Here is a 22,399-nt window from a genome sequence, read left to right on the forward strand (position 1 = left end):
TTTGTATCATAAACACCGTAGGGACGAATCTTTTGAATGTAGTTGCTAGGATCCTGTTTCTCATCGTTGCTGCTCCTTTCAGAGTCAACCTGGCAATTGTCAATTTCAGAAGCGCTCACAGCAACAGACTGTACTGTTTGTATCGACTTTTGGGTTACGTGCAGCTACACTGCGAATGATTATCTAGTGAGCGTACCATTATTGGGAGACACTCCTGAATTCAGACCGTGGACAGGAAGAGGCATGCCAGATCCGAGTTTGGAAACAAAGTCCAGCGCCTATCGGCTCTATTCCATCCACTTTGGACCGGAGTATTCGTTAACCGGGCAACTAAGGTACCTAGTAAGCGTCCGAATCGGTCAGCACGGAGGGCGTCCGTATCTGACTGTGGCAAAGCCAGTCCTATCTGGGACTGGGGACAACCGAGAGCGACGCACTCAGCGTCAACGGCCGTTGGCGTGCATGACTGGACCAGAGTAAATCCCCTATCGGCTGGATCAGGCTGCACGCGCAAGTGGCAGAAGGCGATGAGGCTCCGAGCTAGAAGCTGAGGAAGGAACTATGGAATAATGGCAAGATGGTATAGATCTACATAAGAATGGGCCCCTTGGTCCATACCATACCTATTCGCGGAAGGAGTCAACGGTCAAGCTTCAACCACCATCGGACAAGGGACAACATTCAACAGTCGATCTCTAAAGCCGAAAGCCATGGCATCACCTTCACTTTTAGTCTTTGGGCCGCAGTCGAGCCTTCTGTCGGAAGACTGGCTCGTGCAACTGCGATCGACTTTGCTGGGAAACCGCAAACTTGAGGGCCTAGTTACCGCAATAACTCAGCTTGAGTCTATCTGGGGCGATCTTGCTCTCGCCGACCCATCTCTCAAAGACATCCCTGGCCAGGAACATCTCCGGGCCCTTTCCAACTGGATCAACAGCCCTGACAACTCGGACCCACCAGCGGAGCTGTCCCGACTCAACCTCCTCCTCACGCCTCTTACCGTCATCAGCCACCTTGTCGACTACTTCAAATACTTGGAGGTGTCCGGCCTCTCCCATGAACAACTCCTCGATAGCACTTCCGTCAATGGCGGCGGTTTCCAAGGCTTCTGCACCGGATTGCTGGCCGCAGTCACGTTGTCAGTGGCCAAGGACGAAAAAGAGGCGGTAAAACTCTCAGCATCGGCGTTGGGGCTCGCCGTGGCTCTCGGCGCATACGTCGACTTGGATGGATGTTTTGCGAACCCGCCCAGGGAATTTTCCTGTCTCTCGGTCCGCTGGAAAAGCACCGAAGAGAGCCTAGCGGTCATGAAAGCGATTGAGGAACATGCCGAGGTATGCATTGTCTTAAGCTCTCCCTAACAACACTTCACCCCTGAGTGAAGTTGGGCATCTGTATTAACACAATAAACAGGCATACGTTTCCGTCAACTCCGACATATCGAGTGCCACTGTCACCCTTCCCAAGCAATCACAAGACGAGCTCATTGCGAAACTCGCTGATCTCGGGGCCACGGCTCGCCCGTACCCACTCTCCGGCCGCTTTCACTCCTCGATCCACGAGGAACATGTGGAGAAGATCGTCTCTCTCGGGAACTCCAACACCAAGTTCCGATTCCCAGTAGCCTGTGGGTCACCTAGTCTCGTCAGGGACGGGACAGGGTCCCCAATTGGCAACAGCACTCCCCTTCATGAGGTGATTGCGAGGTCCATGTTGGTTCAGCGGTCAGAATGGAGCAGCGCAATTCGTTCTGCCCTGCCGGAACCTACTTCTGGCATGGAGGCTGTCGTGTTTGGTCTCGTGGACTGCATACCTCGATCCCTGGTCACTGAGGGTGGCCTCACGGTCTCTCGGCCTGGCTTTCAGAAGACGGGGGCATACTCCTACCCCAAAGATGCGGTAGCCGTCGTCGGACTGGCCTGCCGATTCCCCGGCGCGGATTCGCTCGAAGAGTATTGGCAGCTACTTCTGTCTAAAGCTTCCATGCTCGGCAAGCTCCCAACCGAACGGTTCCCAACAAAAGGGCTGCGCCGGACACCGAAGGACGACATTCCGTTCATTGGGAACTTCCTCCGTGATGGCTACGCCTTCGACAATAAGTTTTTCAACCGATCTCCGCGCGAGGCCTCCGCCATGGATCCACAGCACAAGTTGATCTTGCAGGTCGCGTACGAAGCTCTCGAGACTGCGGGATACTTTAGCCATGGCTCGTCACCTAGCGACGTCGGTTGTTATGTCGGTGTAGCGGCGTCTGACTACGAAGACAACGTCGCGTCCCATCTCCCGACAGCCTTCTCCGTCCTCGGCATGGTCCGCGCGTTCGTGAGCGGCAAGATCAGCCATTTCTTTAACTTGAGTGGCCCGTCTATGGTCTTCGACACGGCTTGCTCTTCCTCTGCCGTGGCCATCCACACCGCATGCCAGGCTCTCAGGAATGGGGAGTGCTCCATGGCCCTCGCTGGCGGAGTCAATGTCATTACAAGCCCAGTCCTGCACCAGAACCTCGCCGCAGCAAACTTTCTAAGCCCTACAGGCGAATCCAAGGCCTTTGATGCGCGTGCCGATGGGTACTGCCGCGGAGAGGGCGCGGGAATGGTCGTCCTGAAGAAGTACTCTGCTGCGCTTGCTGACGGCGATCACATTTACGGAATCATCGCGGGGTCCGCGGTCAACCAGAATGATAACTGCGCGGCCATTACCGTCCCTGTATCAAAATCGCAGACAGCGCTGTACAAGCGAGTGCTCAAGATGGGACACATGGACCCTGAGAAGGTTTCGTATGTCGAGGCACACGGAACTGGCACCCCGAAAGGAGACCCGATCGAATGTGCAAGCATCCGAGAGGTATTCGGGAACCAGCCATCGCGCAAGCTGCACTTTGGCTCCGTCAAGGCAAGCATCGGTCACACGGAAGCCGCGTCTGGCGTGGCAGGCCTCATCAAGGTCTTGCTCATGATGCACCATCGGACGATCCCGCCGCAGGCCAGCTTCCAGACACTCAACCCCAATATCCCACCCCTGGGCCCGTCCAACATGGAAATTGCTCTGACACCCAGGGACTGGACTGGTGAATTCCTCGCAGCATGCGTCAACAACTACGGCGCGGCCGGTAGCAATGCTGCCATGCTTATTTGCCAGCCTCCACGTCTCACCACTACGCCGAAGGCCCGCCGTGGAAGAGACAGCTCTCCGATAAAGTATCCCATCATGCTAAGAGCCAAGTCCGCAACGAGCCTCCAAGCCTACTGCAACGCGTTGACGCAATTCTTGGACAGGGCGTCTGCTCATACCAGCGATGACCAACTCCTGGCTGACATTGCCTATGGGCTCGCCACCCACCAGAACATCAGCTTGCCCTACTCTCTCGGCACAACCGTCGACTCTCTTGCTCGCCTGCGCCAGGAACTGAGCGCCTGCGCTTCCGCCACACTGCCCGAAGAGCAAATGTCGAAAGCCAACCCCCGGCCTATCATCATGGTCTTCTCTGGGCAAACGGGCAGCACGGTCAGCCTGTCCGAAGAGGCATACCGGTCCTCCCTGCTTCTCCAGAGCCACTTGAGCCGCTGCGACCGCATTCTCCGATCCATGGGCCACCCGAGCATCTTCCCCACCATCTTCTCCAAGGAGCCCATCTCCGACACCCTGGTGCTCCACTGCGCCGTGTTTGCGCTGCAGTACTCCTGCGCCCGAGCCTGGATCGACGCGGGAGTGCAGATCGAGGCCATGATCGGCCACAGCTTTGGCCAGCTGACCGCGCTCTGCGTGGCTGGTGCCATGTCGCTCGAGGATGGGCTGAAGCTGATTGCCGGCCGGGCCGTCCTCGTTCGGGATCAGTGGGGTCCCGAGAAGGGGGCCATGATCTCTGTCGGTGCGGACGAGCAACAGACACAGGAGCTGGTGGCGAGCGCTCGTCAAGCTGGCATTGAGGTTGAGATTGCTTGCTTCAACGCCAAGGACAACCATGTTGTGGTTGGTTCTGCGTCTTCCATTGCTGCCTTTGAGGAACTGGTCGCAGGCCAGAGCAGTGAGGTCCGTTTGAAGCGGCTGGAGGTCACTCACGGGTTCCATTCCGTCTTTGTCGACGGGATTATGCCGGAGTACAAGGCGTTGCTGGAGAGCATTTCCTTTTCTCAGCCTAAGATCCATGTTGAGACTTGCTCGCCGGGCTCGGCCTGGCACACGGTCAACTCGGAGCTTGTTGCCCAACAGTCCCGCGATGCCGTCCACTTCAGCTCTGCCATTTCTCGTATCCAGAAGAAATTTGGTGATTGCGTGTGGCTGGAAGCCGGTTCGGGCACGGCGGCCATACCCCTTGCTCGCAGAGCCCTGCAGGCGGAACAGGTCGACATCGCGAAGCATGCTTTCCATGCGATCAAGCTTGGAGCGCCAGACGCGATGGAGTCACTGGCGCAGACGACGCTCGATTTGTGGAACAGCGGGACCAAGGCCATATTCTGGCCGTTCCATCGCTCCCAAAAGCACCAGTACAATGTCTTGCAGCTTCCTCCGTACCAGTTCGAGAAACGGCACCACTGGCTGGAGTACGTGGATCGCCACGGCAGTGATGCCCCTGCCCCCGCGGCGGCGATCGAGGCGAAGCCGGCCAACATGGTATCCTTCTCGCAGTATGCCGACGCTACGGGGAATCTCGTCATCTTCAACATCAACCAGGAGACCAGCGAGTTCCAAGCAGCCATCGAAGGCCACCGCGTCCTCGGCCATCCGCTCTGCCCCGTCTCCTTGTACATCGAAGTTGCGACACGGGCGGCGGCTCTGCTCCACCCCAACTTCTCGACTGAGACGCATGCATCGGGCGTCGACGCGCTGGAAATCTTCACGCCGCTTGGTCTTGACACGGCACGGCAGGCCCAGGTCACGCTTCTCAGCATTGGAGAGAACGAGTGGGAATTCACCGTCCATAGTTTCCCGTTTGGAGACACGGCGTCGAGAAAGACCAGGCACGCCACAGCAAGAATCCGCATCACGTCTCTGCTTGACAAGAGCACCGCGGCCATGTTTGCGCGCTTCCAACGTCTGGCCAAGTACGAGGAATGCGAAGCTCTCTTTGCCGACGGAGCCGTCGCAGGCATCCAGGGGCCGTTGGTGTACAAGATGTTCGACAAGGTCGTCAACTACTCGGGCATCTACCGCGGTGTGTTGAAGATTGCCTCTAAGAACCAGAAGGTGAGCGGCCTCGTGCAGCTACCAGACGCCATGGCGAAGGGAGAAGACATGAAGAAGTCGGCCTGCAATCCACTGGCCATCGACAACTTCACCCAAGTTGCTGGTCTCCACGTCAACGGGCTTGATGAATGCGGAAACGACGAAGTCTACATCTGCTCCCAGGTCGATGAGATTCGCGCCCTTCAGAGCCTCAAGAGGCCCGACGGCGGCAGTGCCGGCCCGTGGTTGGTGCATGCCAACTTCAGCAGGCAGGGAGACAGAGAGCTCCTGAACGATATCTTCGTCTTCGATACGTCGGCTAAGACTTTGGTCATGACGATTCTCGGCGTCCGATTCACCAAGACCAACGTGAATATGCTGCAAAAGGTGCTGGCGCGGGCAAACACAGCGCAGTCTCGCCAAGCGCAGGCCAAGGTCGAACCTCCCCGTACCGCTGCCGCGCAGATCAAGTCGGCCATCAGCCCCCAGCTCATCCGCACTGCCAATGCCCCAGGGCGCAGCCGAAACCGCAAGAGAGCTCTCGAAGACGAGGCCAACAGCAACATTAGAATGGGCCTCAAGCAACTGCTGCAGGAAGTAGCGGACGTGTCTCCCGAGCAGATCCACGACAGCACTCTCCTCGTCGATGTCGGCATCGACTCCCTGATGGCCACCGAGGTGCAGACGGCAATCGGCGACAGGTTTGGCGTCCTCCTCACAACTGCTGAGTTCCAGTCCATCGAGGACTTCGGATCCTTGTGCGCAGCCGTGCAGCCGGCTCAGAGTAGTGCTCGGAGCTCCTCGGAGGACGACCTGTCTGACGACAACGAGCTGCTGGCCTCCTCCCACTCGGCCACACCTGCATCCAGCGTCGAGTACGAGCTTCAAAATGACGAGCTCGTGGCCAAGCTGCAGAAGCTGGTGGCAGGCCATCTTGATGTCGAGGAGGCCATTGCCCCGGACCTTTTGCTGGCGGACGCTGGTGTGGACTCCCTGTTGGGAATCGAGCTGGGGGCAGATATCGAGAAGGAGTTCGGACGGACGATCGACATGATGCAGCTCAGTCCGAGCTGTACTTTTGCTGACTTGGTAAAGATGGTGATCCCCGAGGACAGCCATAACACCAACATCGATGTGGCCCGGGCTGCGTCCATGTCTGGTGGAAAGCCCCTGGCCCCCAGCTTCACAGCAAAGGGACAGGGCTTTGCGGCGGAAAAAGACCTCCTCACACACGCAGCCGAGGACTTCCGCGAGATCCGTTCGGATTACCTTCGCTTCGCAAAGGAAACCGGCTGGGCAGGATTCCGACAGAATGCGTACCCGAAGCAGAGGCAACTGGTGCTCAGCTACGTCCTCGAGGCTTTTGCCCAGCTGGGTTGTGACGTTGCCCGTGTTGAGGGAGGCGACATTCTCCCCGACGTTCCGCATATGCCCAAGCATGCCAAAGTCGTAGGCCAGTTTTACAAGGTCCTCCAGGAGGCTGGCCTTGTCCGCAAACAGGGTGACAAGCTGGTCAGGTCCCAAACCCCGTGCCCCAAAACCGACGCGGAAGAACTGGTCCAGCAAATGATCGTCACCTACCCCCAACACGCCTCCGAGCTTAAGCTGCTGAGATCCACGGGCTCCAAGCTGGCAGACGTCCTGTCGGGCAAGGTCGATCCCCTCCAGATCATCTTCCGCACCAAAGCCGACAGAGATCTGCTTGAGGACGTCTACACAAACTCGCCCATGTTCTCGACCGGAACCAAGGTGCTAGCCAACTTCTTCACCAAAGCACTCGCAATCCACCGCCGCGGTGAGCAAGTACGCATCCTCGAGCTTGGTGCCGGGACGGGCGGTACGACCAAGACCATCCTTGAAACGCTCTCGTCGATGGGAGTCAACTTTTCGTACACGTTCACCGACCTGTCGTCGTCACTCGTGGCGGCGGCCAAGAGGAAGTTTGCCAAGTACGGGGACGCCGTTAACTTCTCCGTCCTCGACGTCGAAAAGCCACCGCCGCAGCACCTCGTTGGGAACTACCACATCGCCCTCGCGTCCAACTGCGTCCATGCCACCAAGAGCCTGCTGGTTTCGTCGACCAATACCTGCAAGATGCTTCGCCAAGACGGTATGCTCTGCCTGCTGGAACTGACCAGAAACCTGTACTGGCTGGACTGTGTCTTTGGTCTGCTCGAGGGCTGGTGGCTCTTTGAGGATGGCCGTGAGCACGTGCTTGCCGATGAGTTCCGCTGGAAGGAGACGCTGCTGAGAGCCGGGTTCAAGCACGTCGACTGGAGCGATGACGACAGCGAGGAGTCGGATCAGTTCCGTCTAGTGGTGGGATTCAAGTCTGCGCCGGACCACCTGATCTCCGCGGTTGAGAAGCTCCAGCTCGCGGCGGCAGCGGCCAGAAAGGCGGCAGCCAAGCTGGTGACCAAGGAAACCGTCGAGTACCACCGCGTCGGCGATGTCTCCCTCCAAGCCGACATCTACTACCCCGACCAGCCGGACGATGGCACCACAAAGCGCCCCATCGGTAAGCCCAGCACCTAGCCCACTACCAACCAACCCCCGGGACCAAGCATCTAACCACCCTCCAGCCCTCATGATCCACGGCGGCGGGCACATCATGCTCTCCCGCAAAGACATCCGCCCCCGCCAAACGCGCCTCCTCCTCTCTCGCGGCCTGCTCCCCATCAGCATCGACTACCGGCTCTGCCCCGAAGTAACCCTCCCCGCCGGCCCCATGACCGACGTCGGCACGGCGCTACACTGGGCGCGCACCACGCTCCCCTCCCTCCTCCCCAACGCCACCCGGCCCGACATCCTCGCCGACGGCAGCCGCGTGGTGGTCATTGGCTGGTCCACGGGCGGCACGCTGTCCATGACGCTGCCGTTCACGGCGCCGGCGCGGGGCATTGCGCCGCCGGATGCGGTGCTGGCGTTTTATTGCCCGACGGATTATCAGGATGGGTTTTGGCGGGAGCCGAATTTTCCTGAGGAGACGACGGGGATGGAGGCCGGGGTGGAGTATGATTTGCTGGAGGGGGTGCGGGAGCAGGCGATTACGGCGTATAATGTGCCGGCGGCGCAGCGCGCGACGGGCGGGTGGATGTCGTTGGAGGATCCGAGGTCGCGGATCGCGTTGCATATGAATTGGAAGGGGCAGGCGTTGCCGGTGTTGTTGGGCGGGTTGCCGAGTAAGGGGAAGGTGGGGGCTGTTGGGGGTGATGGGGATGGGGTGGTGGATTGGAAGAATCGGCCGCAGCCGAGTGATGCGGAGGTGGCGGCGGTGAGCCCGTATGCGCAGGTTGTGGCGGGCAATTATCGGACGCCGACGTTCTTGATCCATGGGACGAGGGATGATTTGATTCCGTGGCAGCATACGGAGCGGATTAAGGATGCGTTGGTGAAGAGGGGGGTGCCGGCGGGGGCGGCGATTGTGCAGGATGCGGTTCATCTGTTTGATTTGTATGGGAGTGAGGGGTGGGAGGCGGTTTTGGAGGGGTATGAGTTTTTGTTCAAGCAGATTGGCGTCTAGGTTGGTGGGTTGGGTTGTGTTGGCTTGGGTTTCTAGGGTCGGTGCGTGTATTGTTTGGGAGGTACCTTACACCGTGTTAGTTTGTGTTGTTTGCTTTGGTTGTTTACGTGTAGTTCCAGGTCATTTATAGAGGGTTAGCAGGGTGTCAATGCCATTATTGAACGCCAGATTGTGACAAAATAGCCTCATGGCTTGCGTGTTACCAGATGATATATGGCCGTGGATGGAATGGGTGTGGATGAGGCAGGTAAGGTGCCCATTTTGAGAAGCTCACATGTTGCTACCATAAGGTAAGGCACCCCACCTAACTATTAGCCCTTGTGCACATGTGTTTCCCGTGGGGGGTTGCCGATTTTAGTTTAGGGCTATATTCATCCCGCGGAGTATCAAGTGCCTCTGGGAGACCCTGTGGGGATTGGGTGTAGGCACCTCTCATCAAACTGTCACAGATCCTGGACTGTAAGAGGCTTTGATAACAGGACTCGCCTTCGGGACGCGGGAATGTTCGTTGCCTACACCAGCTGATGCTTGTCCCTCCAGTTATCTTGGCGTATCTTGCCCCTCGCTTAGTTCCCTTTCACATACATCAGGCAATGTGTGTATGGAATGATGCATACTAATCACAAACTTGTTGAGGGATGTAGAGGTCACAAGCTATGAAGGGTAGGGGAGCTCTACTATGGGCGCTCTTGAATCCAGGTGCCTTCCAGCCTCCGGGGTGTCATTGCCATGCATCTGTCAGGAAAAGTCCAGGGTACCTAGCGACCAACACCACTGGAAGGAAATGATGAACAGGTTCCGGCTCACTGCCAGCAGCAAGTCGTCAACATCACACAAGCGAAGCGAAGCATTGAGAAGGTATAGCTCTGTTGAAAAGACTTGACTGGTAGCTAGGCTACGTTGGCGGCTGCTGTCCCCCATGCGCATTCTTGACATGCCTGTCCAGGTTTGTCTTCCGCTTTGTGCCATGTGCAGCGACCTTGCTCTTGCAGCCGGCGTCTTTCCAGGGACAAAAGTACCGTGGCGCGTTGTCATCGTGCATTTCTTTGAGGTGTTGGTCCAGGCCGGTCTGGAACTCAAATGCTTGGGTACACTGGTCTTCTGTGCACTTGTACGGCCGAGTGTGTTTCTTGAGATGCTTGCTAATGAAGTGTGTCAGCCTCTGTATTCAAGATTGGGCATATTTCAGGATGCTTACTTCAGGTCGCGGGGTATTCTAAATGTGGCAAGACAATAATGGCAGGAGATGGGGTTGGCTGGCTGGGAGCCTGGGTCTTCAAGGCTATTGTCGTTCTCCTGTGCGTGGTGATGGGGAGGATGAAAGATATGCGCTGACGATGTCTCTTGCTCGGCACGTCCGTCCTGTCCAGCAGGCTCGGTGGTATTTGATGACTGACCCCAGTCATATTCTGGTAGAGGACCTCCGTGTCCGGCGTGGACCCAGAAGGGCTCAACGTACTGAAGTGTTTCAGATGTAGTAGATAGAAAGCGTCCAGGTTGAGCGGTTCCTTCTGAACCCTGAGTGGAAATCGAAGGGCTCTACCGCGAGCTCGAGGGGCGGCTTCCTAGCCTGCTGGTCACGAACGAGAGAGAAGAGACGAGGCGCAGAAAGAAAGATAAACGAGTGGAACGAGTCGACAGTAAAGACCGGCGGCGGAACCTCCAGGATCAACCGCGGAGAAGAAAAGCAAAAGAAGAGAGATGATACGGGGGGTGCAACGACGGTTCTTATGCTATGCTCGCCGGGCAGTTCCCTTTCCGACATCTGTCGGCAGGCTGTGGTCGCCTCGTCTGATTGGATACTCGGCGTGGTATAACTCAAATCTGCAGGGCGTTTTTAGTGCCACAGCTCGCCACCGACATGACAGTGAAACCAATCACGCGTGCAGCTCATGCGCAGCAGCCCCTTGGCGCCGGCCATGTAGATATGGCGATGAGAGCCATAAGTAGAGCTTCGTCCTCCCCGTCAGCGCACTCAGCATCTCCTTGTGGATTACGGTACCTCAAGTACACTCGATTCATCCAACGGCTGGTGTCAGAATGTCCTCCCTGTTCTGCTGTAGCTCTGTGAAGCCTTATCGCCCTCAAGTTCTCCAGCACGAAAGGAAGTTCATGGTATTCATGGCCTGGGCCGAGTTTCCCCAACAATCTTCTCCATCGACCGATGATGGCGCTGAAAAGACCGATCTGATCGCGCTCAGGCCGCCGTACGCCATTCAGCTAGTTCGACAGGTCAACTTTGGCCCACTTGAGAGTAAGAGGTACTTTATTCCGGCCGAGGGCAACGAGAATGAGTTCGCCGAGGTAGTCGAGGATGATTTGATTCAGGCCAACTTCAAAAAGCTGAACTCGTAAGTGAACATGCTGTGCTTGTCAGTTACAGACCTGACATGAGATCAGGTACAAGAACTTCAGGTGTGAAGACCACGACAGGTTCTTCGAGGTCAATGTGTATCAGAAGGATCCCGTCAATACGCACCACTGGAGGGTGAACATTGCCCGCCCAGGAAGTGACATTGACCTGCCCCTGTAACTAGAGCTGTTCAGGCCACGGTCGGGGCATAGGACGCAGCCGTCGTTGTCTTATTCGGCGGGCTGGAGCGTGGACGCAGAATCTAGGTAGCACCTCAAGCATCAATATCAGAGTGAAGTGCCCATACCTAATTACCGATTCGCCAATTTCGCCGTCCTGACCCATTTCTTTCCGTCCTCGCCAGGTTTGAGCCAGGTTGAAACTTGTGATTGATGATGCTGTTTCAACCCCGTAGGCTAGACTGTCTGGACACTAATAATTACCAGGTCTTTACCACGTTTCCAACAAATATTACCGCAAACAAGACACCGCTTGTCACGGCCTGTGAAGGATGACTTGGGGGGACCGCCTTCGAGTTTCCCAGGAGAACCCAACTGGGTGTTTTCAGGGTTGGAAAAGAGATAGAAACAAGCATTCGTGCGGGTCCGTCTTCATGGATGCACAGGAACAACCCCCTCTGGCGTGTCCAAGTTATTTCCGCTATCCAACTGCCCCTTTTGGCCGGTTCCTTTGTTACGTAATCTTTGACAACAGGTCAGCAGTTGATCGACGGCAACCACCACTCCACCAGTCTGTAATCTCAGGATCACACTTGACCTTACCTATCTCAACATTGCTTGCGGTCCGTCATTCTCCAAAACACCTCCCCAACACAATGCTTTCAAGGGGTGCTGTACCCGCCCTGCCTCTCCGGAGTGGATTGCAAACGACAGCAAGGGCCCGTTCTTTCTTCGCAGTGACACGACGCTTCTCGACACAGCGCGGACCCCGCAAGTTATTACCAGTCACTGCCACTGAGAGCCTAGGCAACTCCTACCGCTTCACTGCCCGACTGCCTGTATCCCCCGGGCCAACCCAATTCCAATCCACCATGACGACGGCACCCCCCAAGACCAGCGCCAACGACTGGTCGCCCGACCAATACCTGCTCTTCCGCGACGCCCGCAACCGCCCCATCCACGACCTCCTGCACTTCCTCGGCCCCGACTACTCCCCCACCAGCATAATCGACCTGGGCTGCGGACCCGGCAACAGCACGGAACTCCTCACCACGCGCTTCCCCTCCGCCAGCATCACCGGCGTGGACTCCTCCCCGGCCATGCTCACCAAAGCGCGCACCACCCTCCCCACTACCGCCTTCACCCTCGCCGACCTGCACACCTACACCCCACCCCCGCACACCGACCTCCTCTTCTCCAACGCCGTCTTCCACTGGCTGCGCCACGCCGACCGCCTCCCCACCCTCACCCGCCTCCTGCGCACCCAACAGCCCGGCAGGGGCGTCCTCGCCTTCCAGGTCCCCGACAACCACGCCGAGCCCTCCCACCGCGCGATGCGCGAGACGGCCGCCGCGCCGGGGCCCTGGCAGCCGTATTTTGCCAAGCTCACCGGGGGCGAGCGGCCTGACCTCGACCCGATCGAGTCGCCGTTGGTGTATTATGACGCGCTGAAGCCTCTGTGTCGTATGGTGGAGACGTGGACGACGCGCTATGTGCATGTGCTGGGGGAGGGGCATGCGGGGATTGTGGAGTGGGTGCGGGGGACGGGGCTGCAGCCGTTTTTGGGGGCGTTGCCGGGGGAAGGGGAAGGGGGGGCGAGGGAGGGGTTTTTGGAGGAGTATAGAAGGAGGTTGGAGAGGGAGTATCCGGTGACGAAGGATGGGTGCGTGTTGTTGGAGTATCCGAGGAGGTTTGTTGTGGCGTTTCGGTGATGGGATGGGATGGGATGGGATGGGATGTGAGAGCTGGGTGGTGGGGGGAGAGAGTGTAAAGTACATACATGTACATGTACATGTAGGTAGTGAAGAATAAGCATGTCGTCGAGTCGACTATTCGACACTCCTAGACAACGTTGGGATTCAACGGTGCTCTTGACTAATTAAAGACGAAAAGTCTTCTGAAGGGTCAGGGTCGTGATACGAGCGAGTACAAGATTTGTCGGCGGGCTAGTCACTGACCGGCCATCCCTCAAATGCGGTGTTGAATTCTCTTAATATTGCTCCTCGATTACCTCCGTCATCACATCCCATACGCATTACGGAAAGCACCATGGTCAACGAATAGTTCACTCGAGGCGATGGTAAATATTTTAATTTCTATAAACGAAAGCAACGCTCCTAAGTTCCAACACCCCCCCCCCCCCCCCCCCCCCCCCGGCTCTTAAATAGCCTCAACCCTCACCATCCGGCGGTTCGTCCGGAATCCAGTCTGGAAGTGCAAACTCCGGGGGATCGTGGCCCGGAGCAGAGACCGTCGGAAGCTCCCCAAGATAAGGACGGCGCAAAAGCCGGCCAGTGGTGTGGTGAGTGGGCGACAAAGGCCACCCAGAGGCAACGGCGGACGGTGGTTCTCCCGTGGCAGGAGGACAGCGTGATGAAGGACCTCCCGCAGCAACAGAGGTTGAGGGTCCCCCAGGAGGACAGGACGATGAAGGCCCCCCAGGAGCAAACGAGGACAAGGGCGCGCCAAGAGGACCGAGCGATGAAGGGCCCCCGAAAAAAGTGAAGGTCCAGAATCCCCCAGAAGGGGCGAGCGACGGGGGGGCGAGATCGTCCGCGGTGCCCGGGCGTGTGGGCCCGCTCGCCTTGGGGGTTGCTACAGCTTTCCCCTTCCCCTTTCCCACGAGAACCGGACCCGGCCCGGCTACCCTACCCGTGCTAGCTGCTCCACCCGCGCTTCCCACCCCCTCCCCCCTGGCGACACTGGCGGCACTGGCGGGCGTGCTGGGACCCGCCGCGGCGGCAGCTTCCTGGAGGTGTGATGTGATAACCTCCAAACGCTGCTAGTCGTGGCCCACGAGGTCCCAGATGATGGACAGGCCCGCCTCGCGCTCGCTCAGCAGGCTGTTGAGGGCCGCCTTGAGCTTGCTTTTGGTGCGAGCATCCCTCGCCTCGTATTGACAGGCCGCGCTTCGCAACGCGCACTTGTCGCAGGGTTGCTGTCCATCGCACTGGATGGAGGACGTGTTAGCTACATGGGATAGTGACCGCTGAGGTGGATCTGCGCAGGGAGGTGGGTGTAGGAGCGGACGGGGCGTTGGGAACATGAGGTTTGGCTTAGGTCTCGGCGAGATAGCAAAACTCCTACCCTTTTGGCGGCACGAGCAAGGAGGGTTACGTACTTTGACGGAAACTGGTGTGCGTCGGGTTCATAGCACCAGCCACGGGTTTCGTGCTCGAGCGCCGGAACGTACCTTGGTTTTTCTTGATCTGCATGCATTGCATGCGTTCGGAGTCAAGTTTTGTCGGGGCATGGTGACTGATCCAAAAGAGCGATGCAGGTTTGTGAAATTGTGATAAAAACTGACGATGGAAGAAGAAAGTCAGGTTTGTGATGAAACGATGGAAGATGGAAGAGAGCAGGAGCCTGAAGGATAGCGAAGCTTTGTTTAGAGAAGTGAGGCGGACAGCGGCGAATATCTGTCCATTGGCCAGCACACCTTAAGATGTACCCCGTATATCCCTGTCCCTATGAGATATTCCGGCCCTCATGACACCCGGTTCGCCTCTCCTATCGGTTGCCCGGCAACAAAATGTCCCGATGACGTCTCCTGAATTCTGCCCGGCTTCACTTGTGACGCCTCTCCCATCAGTTGCCCGGCAACAGGAAGCCCGATGACGTCTCCTGAATCTTCTTCCCGGCTTCACTGGTGACTCGGGTGAAACCCAAGTGCCCGTTCCCTTGTCAGTCCAGGACTCCAGGTTTCTTACCTTAGCCCCCTTTAGCCTGCAACCGTGCAGACCTGCGAGTTCCGCCAGAGGAACTTTGCGCTACCGTAACCTTCACAACCTTGTTGTCCGTCTTCCGTGGCCTACCCTGCCCACGCTTCCGCCCCCCATTCGTGGCTTCTGTCTGCGCGGGCCGTAAGCCAGCGTCCATGACCCGGCGGATTCGGGCGAAGTTACGGAGGTCCCTGTTGTGCTCACGTGTCATCTGTGCTTTGTCTGTTCTCCTCTCCAATGACGCTCTCTTGAGGTTGAACCATTCGGGCTTTTTTCCGAATCCCGCCAGGTTCAGAATTTTCTCGATCTGGATCGGCCTGTTAAAACCATGGGAGTTCCCGCCGTTTGTGGCTCCCGATCCCATACCAGCTGACCCGTCTCCATAGTTTGCGGCACGAAGTGTGTCGGGTGACGGCCCCTCGGGCTCTAGAAACTTCTCGTGCCGAGCATGCCACGCTTCCAAGTGTTGCATAACAAAAGGGCGATGGACGTTGAGAGCATAGTCGTGGATCTGGTCGACTATGCAGATCAGATCGAATGCGCGGCTGAACTCCTTGACGTCTCCTTCCCAGATGGTTTCCACATGCTGTTGTATATACATGTAAGCGAACGGTATTCCATGGTGTGCAATGCATGTCGATTCTGGGTCTATCAAACTTACACATCTATCAAGGAAGTTCCAAGCCAGATAAACTTCCCAGTACGAACCGCAAGACGTTAATGCGAAGAACTGGTACTTGGAGCTGTTTTCTGTTTGATATTCGGCTACATTGTCTGGATTCCGGACCAGGTCGTCCAACATGGCGAGGTACGTCCTGCATGCGTGGTGAATCTGGTGTCTGGCGGCTTCATAGCTTATCGTTCGTTTCTTGGCCTCGTAGGCTGCAAAAGGAAATACGATATCGGCATTCCCCCATGAGCCGTCGACAACGAGGCCGCACTCGGGAGTGTGCATCATGGCAACCAGGCGGTCCTGAGACAGCCTCGTGTCCGGCTCGGTCTTGTGGTCCACGTCACAGTCAGGGCCAGTACAAACATGATCGCGGCTGAAGTTGAAGTCGAATGTGTCGTATGCTGTCAGGCCCAATGTCGCATCCGGAATTCGTGTTTTTACAAAGCGTTGCCCATCGTCGTCGGTCGCTACATATTCGTACGGCCTCTTATCCCTAAGTTGGGGCATGTGTTAGCATGGGTGTCCAGGGCTAGTTAGTATGAGAGATACTAAACTACTAAACTGAGAGTGACTGACATTCTGAGCGCTTGGTCATCCATAACCAAGCCGAAGACGTCGTGCCAGGCGCACACTTCCCAGCCAAACTCGGAAGACTTGTAAAGCTGGTTGACTATCGCTCGCCTGTATAGTTTGACCGCCCTCTTGTCAAGCTCCGTCTTCTTCTCCTTGCTCAAAGGTTCTCTGTATTGTGGAATATCAAGGTTGGGGCAAAATAGCCCCCATTTCGGAGCTAGCGGCTCAATGTCGCCGGAGACAGGCCGTGTCCCTACGGATAACTGCTCGAACGGTTCTGGCACCAACGGCATGGCCCGCTCTCGCGGAGCACTCCTTGGGGGCGGGTATTGTGGTCAGCGCTCTAGGTACATATGGGTTTTCTCTTGAACTCGGATAACTTACTTCATTTCGACGGGGTGGTAACAAATCAACAAAGTTCCGATGAGATGGTGGCTTCGGCACTTGTCACTTGTCTCGACGTTGAAGCCTAAAGCCAGAATAAAAGGGGCCCGCAACGCAACGTGATGGCTTCTCTTATGGTTGAGTGAACACCAGGCAACAGCAGGCTCCAGTTCAGCTCCTGCCGTGCTCAGCTTCATCGGCGCTTCCCGAAACCATTGACGACCAACTGCAGATTGTCGAGGCTACCATTGGCCAAGGCACTCATCCGCATAAAGGAGAGCCTCGTCAATAGATCCTGGCAGTTACACCCCCGCACTTACACACCATGAACACACGTCACACCACCAACCGCATTAAATCCGACAGCCTCGTTGTTGCCTTGCTTCACTCATGCCCTCAGAGCCTCCGAGTCCCCTCTTCTCATTCCTCCAACCCCTGCTTCTGTTTCAGCTTCCGGCCGGTGAAGCGGACGACGGCGTCTTGGCACTGCAGCTACCTACCTCTTGTACCTACCGATTCGGGGCTGTGTTGACAGGGACCAGTGTAATTGTTCAGCTGGTGTGGTCGAGATGCCGGAGGACTAGAAGTTTCTCCTTCGCAAACTCATGTGGGTGCCGATTTCCAATTACCTACATGATCTTATCCACCCACCACCCTCGACATAATCACAGGCCAGATCTGTGCTGACTATTTACAAGCATATTCTCAGGGCTCGGCTCTGGGTTTGTAGACTGTCGTCGGTTGCCCTCCAATTTTGTAGACCATGTTGTTCCCTGTGATATGTATGCTCCTGTCAACGTCTGGTTGGACTGGTAGCCATTGTTTGTCCTCGGGCCCGGTCATGTTCGCTAGAAGGGGTTGAGGCATCGTCTAATGATAATCCGTGTAAGAAATGAGGCTAGTGTAAGTGAAAGAGAGACATTGGTTAGCTATCTGGCTTTCGTTGGAGGGGTGCGGTTGTGAGACAAATACAACTAGAAGCCAACCAACCTCGCAAGTGATGGAATGGAGTCAAGAGTGTCAAGTACCGTTCGACTTCACCTTCATATTATGCATGCACGACCTCGATATGGCAGTGATGTATTACATACAACGGCCAATATACAAACAAACCTTGAAGATTCGCTACACAACCTCACCATGGCGGTACCCACCGATACTCCACGTAGGTATAGGATTTCACCCTAGCAGACATAGTCGATAATGGATTGGGGAAGCGGTATAAGAAAGAACCACCCTGAATGCAAAGTCCAAGCACACGGAGAGTCCAGTTTGTATGGGCGACGCACAAGCACTACCTCATCATCGGTTTAGCATCACGAGAGCACCGGACAATCACTGAAAACGCCCCATCAACGTATAGGAAAAGCAACCGGTTTCCCACGTCAGCAACCCCAAGACACAGAGCACCCATTATCGTCGGAGAGCAAAGTACGGCAGAGCTGCAGCGCCGATACGCTCGCATATAACTGCTCGGGAACAATGATGCGAGAGTTTCCGAACCGCGACGGGGGTATAGCCCTAATGTTGCGATATTAGTCCACGGGACTCTCAGAAACAGGGCGGCGGGTAGCGGCGACGGGGAGCTGCGTGCTGAAAGTGGTGGATGGCAGAGGATGAGTGAACAAAGCGGTGAATTGCAGAAGCCCGTGCCATGTCTAAGGCTGGTGATGGCGACGGCGACCGCCCGCCCTAAAACAACAATACTGCTGGGAAAAATCGTGCGACCAGCGGTGATGGGAGTGGCGGCAATGATAATAAACGAAGAAAGACAACTCACTGATATAGGGAGAAGCAAGGTTGGCATCGCCAGCAACAAGGCACAGATAGGTTTCTCGCCCTACTCTGCTTGGTTTCTGGTTCAATCGACGATCAGATCCATTAACAAGTATTTGGAAACCCGTCGAGGCTGAGGCCATTAGCTAGGGCACTGTCGAGAGCCTTGGTATCTCGGGTGTCAATGTCAGTTCTACCATGCCCTCATTGTCGGTGAAGTGTGCGATACCGACATCCAAGAAATTTAGTTGAACACGGCTCCTGAGACTTCAAGGCCAAGGGGAAAAGAAAGGTCGTGGATAACAGAGTTTGGAGCGCCATGAGGGAGGCAAAAGAACGGCCGAAGAAGAGTGCTTAGCGTTGGGATGTTCAACGCTTTCCTTTAGACATGCGAGGCCCTTGTCTCCGAGTTGACCGATATACCATTGCTGCGCGCAACCTCTCAACAGCGTCTTGGGGTCCTCCGAGTAATGTCTAATTTGGATGACGTATCGCAGTGGAGTTATAAGATATTAGACTTATCCATTCTCTACAGAAGCTATCTGTTGCCCCCTTAGCAAGAGAGTGGTCAAGTACCTAGTCCATGGATGTTGATGTTAACCTTGAAAGATTCTGTATGTCGACTCCTTTGGTACCTTACGTTGCCTACCCGTTCCTACGTATTCCTTTGGTATCGCTGTAGTGTGCCCCCCACGATCGTTTTGTTATGGATGATTATACCGATCGCTATTGTCTCGGCGACGACCATTATTCCGGCTTCCACTTACCAACTCTTCGGTCGTCCGTTGAAGAGGTACGTTGTTTGAACCCGATCGATCTACACACTGTTTTTACTGAAGGAACAATATGCGATTGTAGTGGCTCGCACCACCCGGATACTCGGCGATGCCTGTTTAAATGGTGAGGGCGTGTCGATATCTGTCAGGTCGTTCAGGGGCTGTTGAGTGGGAGTCACGTATTTGACAGCCCTTCTGTGTATGGTAAAGCGAAAGAGGAACATCCCTCGGTCCTCTTTCCTGGAAGATGTTATCTGGATGGTCCTTACCAGCTGCTATTATGAGTAATAGAGCTCCGCTTACAACTAGATAGTACCCAGGCTCCGTATCCTGTTCGTCCCAAAGTTTGCTATTCGCCCCAGATCTTGCACAGCTATAGTCGGACAGCATTGGTCTAAGGACCAGCTGACTTCGTCCGGTCTAGCGTTTCTATAATGCTGCTTCCTCTCGTCTCACCAATCTAGGGTCAGTGGCGACGGGAGCAATAGGTACAAAGGGTCCTACCGGCTCCCACACGTCCCTAGGTACCTACTTTACCTACCGTTTCTTCCCTAGGGGGTGAAGCACAGGATTTTGACTCTCTTTCACTTTTTAGATTTCTTCCTCTTTGGCGGCATGTGACTGATGGATTTCTGACAGTTTTGAATCACGAGAGGAAGAGTTTGCCTGTGGGGGATGACATTTAGGTGCTCATGTGACCCAACCCCGAGGCGCTCCCACGGGCCACTGCACGGGCAGAGTTCATGTCGCGATCCTCCCACACGGCAAATAAAAACATCGATTTCGCAGTTGCCGAGCTCAAACCCGAAACCAACCATCCAACAATCCAGAAACAAGAAAACCCCATCTCGGTAAGTAAAGCCTTGATAAGCCCCTTCCCACGAGCAACCAAGCAAAGCTGACTTTATTCGCAGCCGGCACCATGTGCATCCAATACTATCGCGAGTACACCTGCAGCTGCAGGAGGCAGGAGGAGTTTGTGCAATGCGACAAGCGGCTCGGCAGCAACGTTCGATGCGACCCGGTCGCACAAGTGCCCAAGCCCGGCGCAGTCCATATGTGCATCCGGCACATGGTGGAGGAGGGCAAGGATGAGATGCACGGGTGATGATTGAGGGAGGAGAGGATGAACGTGCACGCCCTCGATGGGGATGGGGGAGGAAGGGTCTTAGGAAACTGAATGGGAGGCAGCCTGGGGCCCCAGGGGACTCACAGGAGGAGCCCCGCCAACTTTCGGGATCAAGGCTCCTTCTCCGTGCCGCTCTCCAGCGCACTTTACCAACTTACTCCACTAATTTTCAGTGGCTCAGTTAACGAGATAACAATGACGAGAGGCCTCGCACGACCGATGCCGTTCCGTTGTCCGATGCCGTTCCGATGATTCAATCCGATGTCGTTCCGATGTCGTTCCAGCTTTCTACGGCATTATCTCTCCCCCCCCGACGGCAAGCCCATTGTTCGACCCCCTTCGAAAGAGTCCCACTCGCTTTCAGGTTTTATCCCATTACGCCCTGGGAGCCTGGGTATCGCGAGTTGCAGAACTGCAAGGGGGCCTGGGTAGCAGGTCTGCTGGGGGATGGTGGACCACCTCTGTAGCGCGCCGCGTCGGTTCCCCGATCCAGCAACGGGATGCCTTCCTCCGAGCACCAACCCCCAAACTCCTTGTCCGGGACAGAAACACCGTTGGGATCCAGCGGCTGAAGGTAATCCGCGAGATTTCAGTCGTCGGTCGGTATTTGCTTGACATCGCCATGGCTTCGTTTAGTTTGCAACAGTTGGTGACGGGTTCCTCAATGCACACACTACCCCCTCCCCCATACCTCTGCATCCCCCATTCCCATCCCCTCTCTCACCACCTCCCCCTAAACCCATCACCACCACCTCCCAAAAACCACAACCCCAGCCCCCCAAAATGAAACTCCCCTCAGCCCTGGGGGCAACCCTCCTCAGCAGCACCCTCACCCACGCCGCGACCCTCACCCAAATCACCACCCCCTTCGGCCCCAACCCGCGCAACACCACCTTCCACCTCTACGCACCCTCCACCCTCCCCCCCAACCCCGCCATCCTCGTCAACCCGCACTGGTGCCACGGCACCGCCCAAGCCGCCTTCGCCGGCTCCCAATGGGCGACCCTCGCCGACCGCCACGGCTTCCTCGTCATCTACCCGGGCAGCAGCCCCGCCGCGGCCGACCAGTGCTGGGACGTGTCGAGCGCCGAGACGCTGACGCATGATGGCGGGGGGGATAGTCTGGGGATTGTGAGCATGGTGCGCTGGACGCTGGAGGAGTATGGGGCGGACCCCGGGAGGGTGTTCGTTACGGGGGTGTCGTCGGGGGGCATGATGACGCAGGTTTTGGTGGGCGCGTATCCGGATGTGTTTGCGGCCGGGGCGGCGTTTGCGGGCGTGCCGTTTGGGTGTTTTGCGCCGGAGGGGAATGAGGGGGAGTTTGGGTATTGGAATGGGGAGTGTGCGACGGGTGAGGTTACTCATACGCCGGCGGAGTGGGGGGATTTGGTCAGGGCGGCGTATCCGGGGTATGAGGGGTGGCGGCCGAAGGTGCAGATCTTTCATGGGACGAAGGATGAGGTGGTTAGCTATGTGAATCATGGCGAGGGGGTGAAGTTGTGGACGAATGTGTTGGGGTTGAGTGACACGCCCGTGAGTGTGGTGCCGGACACGCCGTTGGCGGGGTGGACCAAGAGCGTGTATGGGGAGAATGGCTGGTTTGAGGCGTACAGCGCCGACGGTGTGCCGCATGATATTAAGGTCCAGGAGAACACGGTCATGGCCTTCTTTGAGCTGAACTGCACCACTGGATGCTTCTCCTGGGGCCAAGAAGGGGCCCCTTCCGGTGGGCAGCCGGGCCTATCTTCATCCCCAGCGACGCCAATCTCGACTTTCTCAACGGCCACGACAGCTGGCGTAACTCCCAGCTCCGCGGCGGTTGTAACGACGACAACGACGACAGCAGCCTGCGAAACTAAGACGGTGCGCGGCGGCGTGCCTTTGTGGTCCCAATGGTAGGTCAGTTCTGTGTTGCGTTGGAACCCTTGACTGATGACGAATACAGCGGCGGTATGGGCTATGTCGGCGCATCAGCTTGCGCTAACGGAGAGTGCTCGTCATACAATCCGTACTACTATCAGGTAAGGGCACTGGCGGCTGGGCTATGTGCGGGTTTCGAGCTAATACCTCCTCCAGTGCGTGCCTACACCAGCCTGTTAGTCTTGGATTCTTGGAATTGGGCGGAAGCCCCATACTCCAAAGCCATGG

The 22,399-nt window shown here is 56.6% G+C and overlaps 6 protein-coding genes across 6 annotated transcripts; 4 read left to right on the forward strand and 2 right to left on the reverse strand.

Moving 5' to 3' along the window:
• Positions 1-407: 407 nt before the first annotated feature.
• On the forward strand, positions 408-8,934 carry F5144DRAFT_614953 (uncharacterized protein). The gene is made up of 3 exons (XM_066791781.1): positions 408-1,334; positions 1,414-7,681; positions 7,746-8,934. The coding sequence occupies exons 1-3, from the start codon at positions 711-713 to the stop codon at positions 8,684-8,686; spliced, it is 7,833 nt and encodes a 2,610-aa protein (XP_066639812.1). The 5' UTR covers positions 408-710; the 3' UTR covers positions 8,687-8,934.
• Positions 8,935-9,455: 521 nt separating this feature from the next.
• F5144DRAFT_657216 (uncharacterized protein) lies at positions 9,456-11,075 on the reverse strand. Its single transcript, XM_066793184.1, has 4 exons — positions 10,568-11,075; positions 10,230-10,510; positions 9,885-10,144; positions 9,456-9,828 (listed from the first exon to the last, which is right to left on the reverse strand). The coding sequence occupies exons 1-4, from the start codon at positions 10,605-10,607 to the stop codon at positions 9,582-9,584; spliced, it is 828 nt and encodes a 275-aa protein (XP_066639813.1). The 5' UTR covers positions 10,608-11,075; the 3' UTR covers positions 9,456-9,581.
• F5144DRAFT_623142 (S-adenosyl-L-methionine-dependent methyltransferase) lies at positions 10,666-13,103 on the forward strand. The gene is made up of 3 exons (XM_066792127.1): positions 10,666-11,037; positions 11,665-11,723; positions 11,804-13,103. Exons 1-3 carry the CDS (start codon positions 10,727-10,729, stop codon positions 12,928-12,930), a joined length of 1,497 nt encoding a protein of 498 aa, XP_066639814.1. The 5' UTR covers positions 10,666-10,726; the 3' UTR covers positions 12,931-13,103.
• Positions 13,104-14,685: 1,582 nt separating this feature from the next.
• F5144DRAFT_352850 (uncharacterized protein) lies at positions 14,686-16,846 on the reverse strand. The gene is made up of 3 exons (XM_066784310.1): positions 16,571-16,846; positions 16,190-16,501; positions 14,686-16,106 (listed from the first exon to the last, which is right to left on the reverse strand). The coding sequence occupies exons 1-3, from the start codon at positions 16,765-16,767 to the stop codon at positions 14,930-14,932; spliced, it is 1,686 nt and encodes a 561-aa protein (XP_066639815.1). The 5' UTR covers positions 16,768-16,846; the 3' UTR covers positions 14,686-14,929.
• A 43-nt stretch (positions 16,847-16,889) lies between these two features.
• Positions 16,890-17,630, forward strand: F5144DRAFT_582340 (uncharacterized protein). Its single transcript, XM_066789495.1, has 2 exons — positions 16,890-17,177; positions 17,269-17,630. Exons 1-2 carry the CDS (start codon positions 16,961-16,963, stop codon positions 17,298-17,300), a joined length of 249 nt encoding a protein of 82 aa, XP_066639816.1. The 5' UTR covers positions 16,890-16,960; the 3' UTR covers positions 17,301-17,630.
• Positions 17,631-21,034: 3,404 nt separating this feature from the next.
• On the forward strand, positions 21,035-22,351 carry F5144DRAFT_605613 (Alpha/Beta hydrolase protein; the record flags this gene model as incomplete). Its single annotated transcript, XM_066791443.1, has 3 exons — positions 21,035-22,146; positions 22,197-22,272; positions 22,328-22,351. 3 exons carry the CDS (start codon positions 21,035-21,037, stop codon positions 22,349-22,351), a joined length of 1,212 nt encoding a protein of 403 aa, XP_066639817.1.
• Between the last annotated feature and the right edge of the window lie 48 nt (positions 22,352-22,399).

The sequence above is a fragment of the Chaetomium tenue genome (assembly GCF_020726465.1).
Source record: "Chaetomium tenue strain MPI-SDFR-AT-0079 chromosome Unknown F5144scaffold_6, whole genome shotgun sequence".
Taxonomy (NCBI): Eukaryota; Fungi; Ascomycota; class Sordariomycetes; order Sordariales; family Chaetomiaceae; genus Chaetomium; species Chaetomium tenue.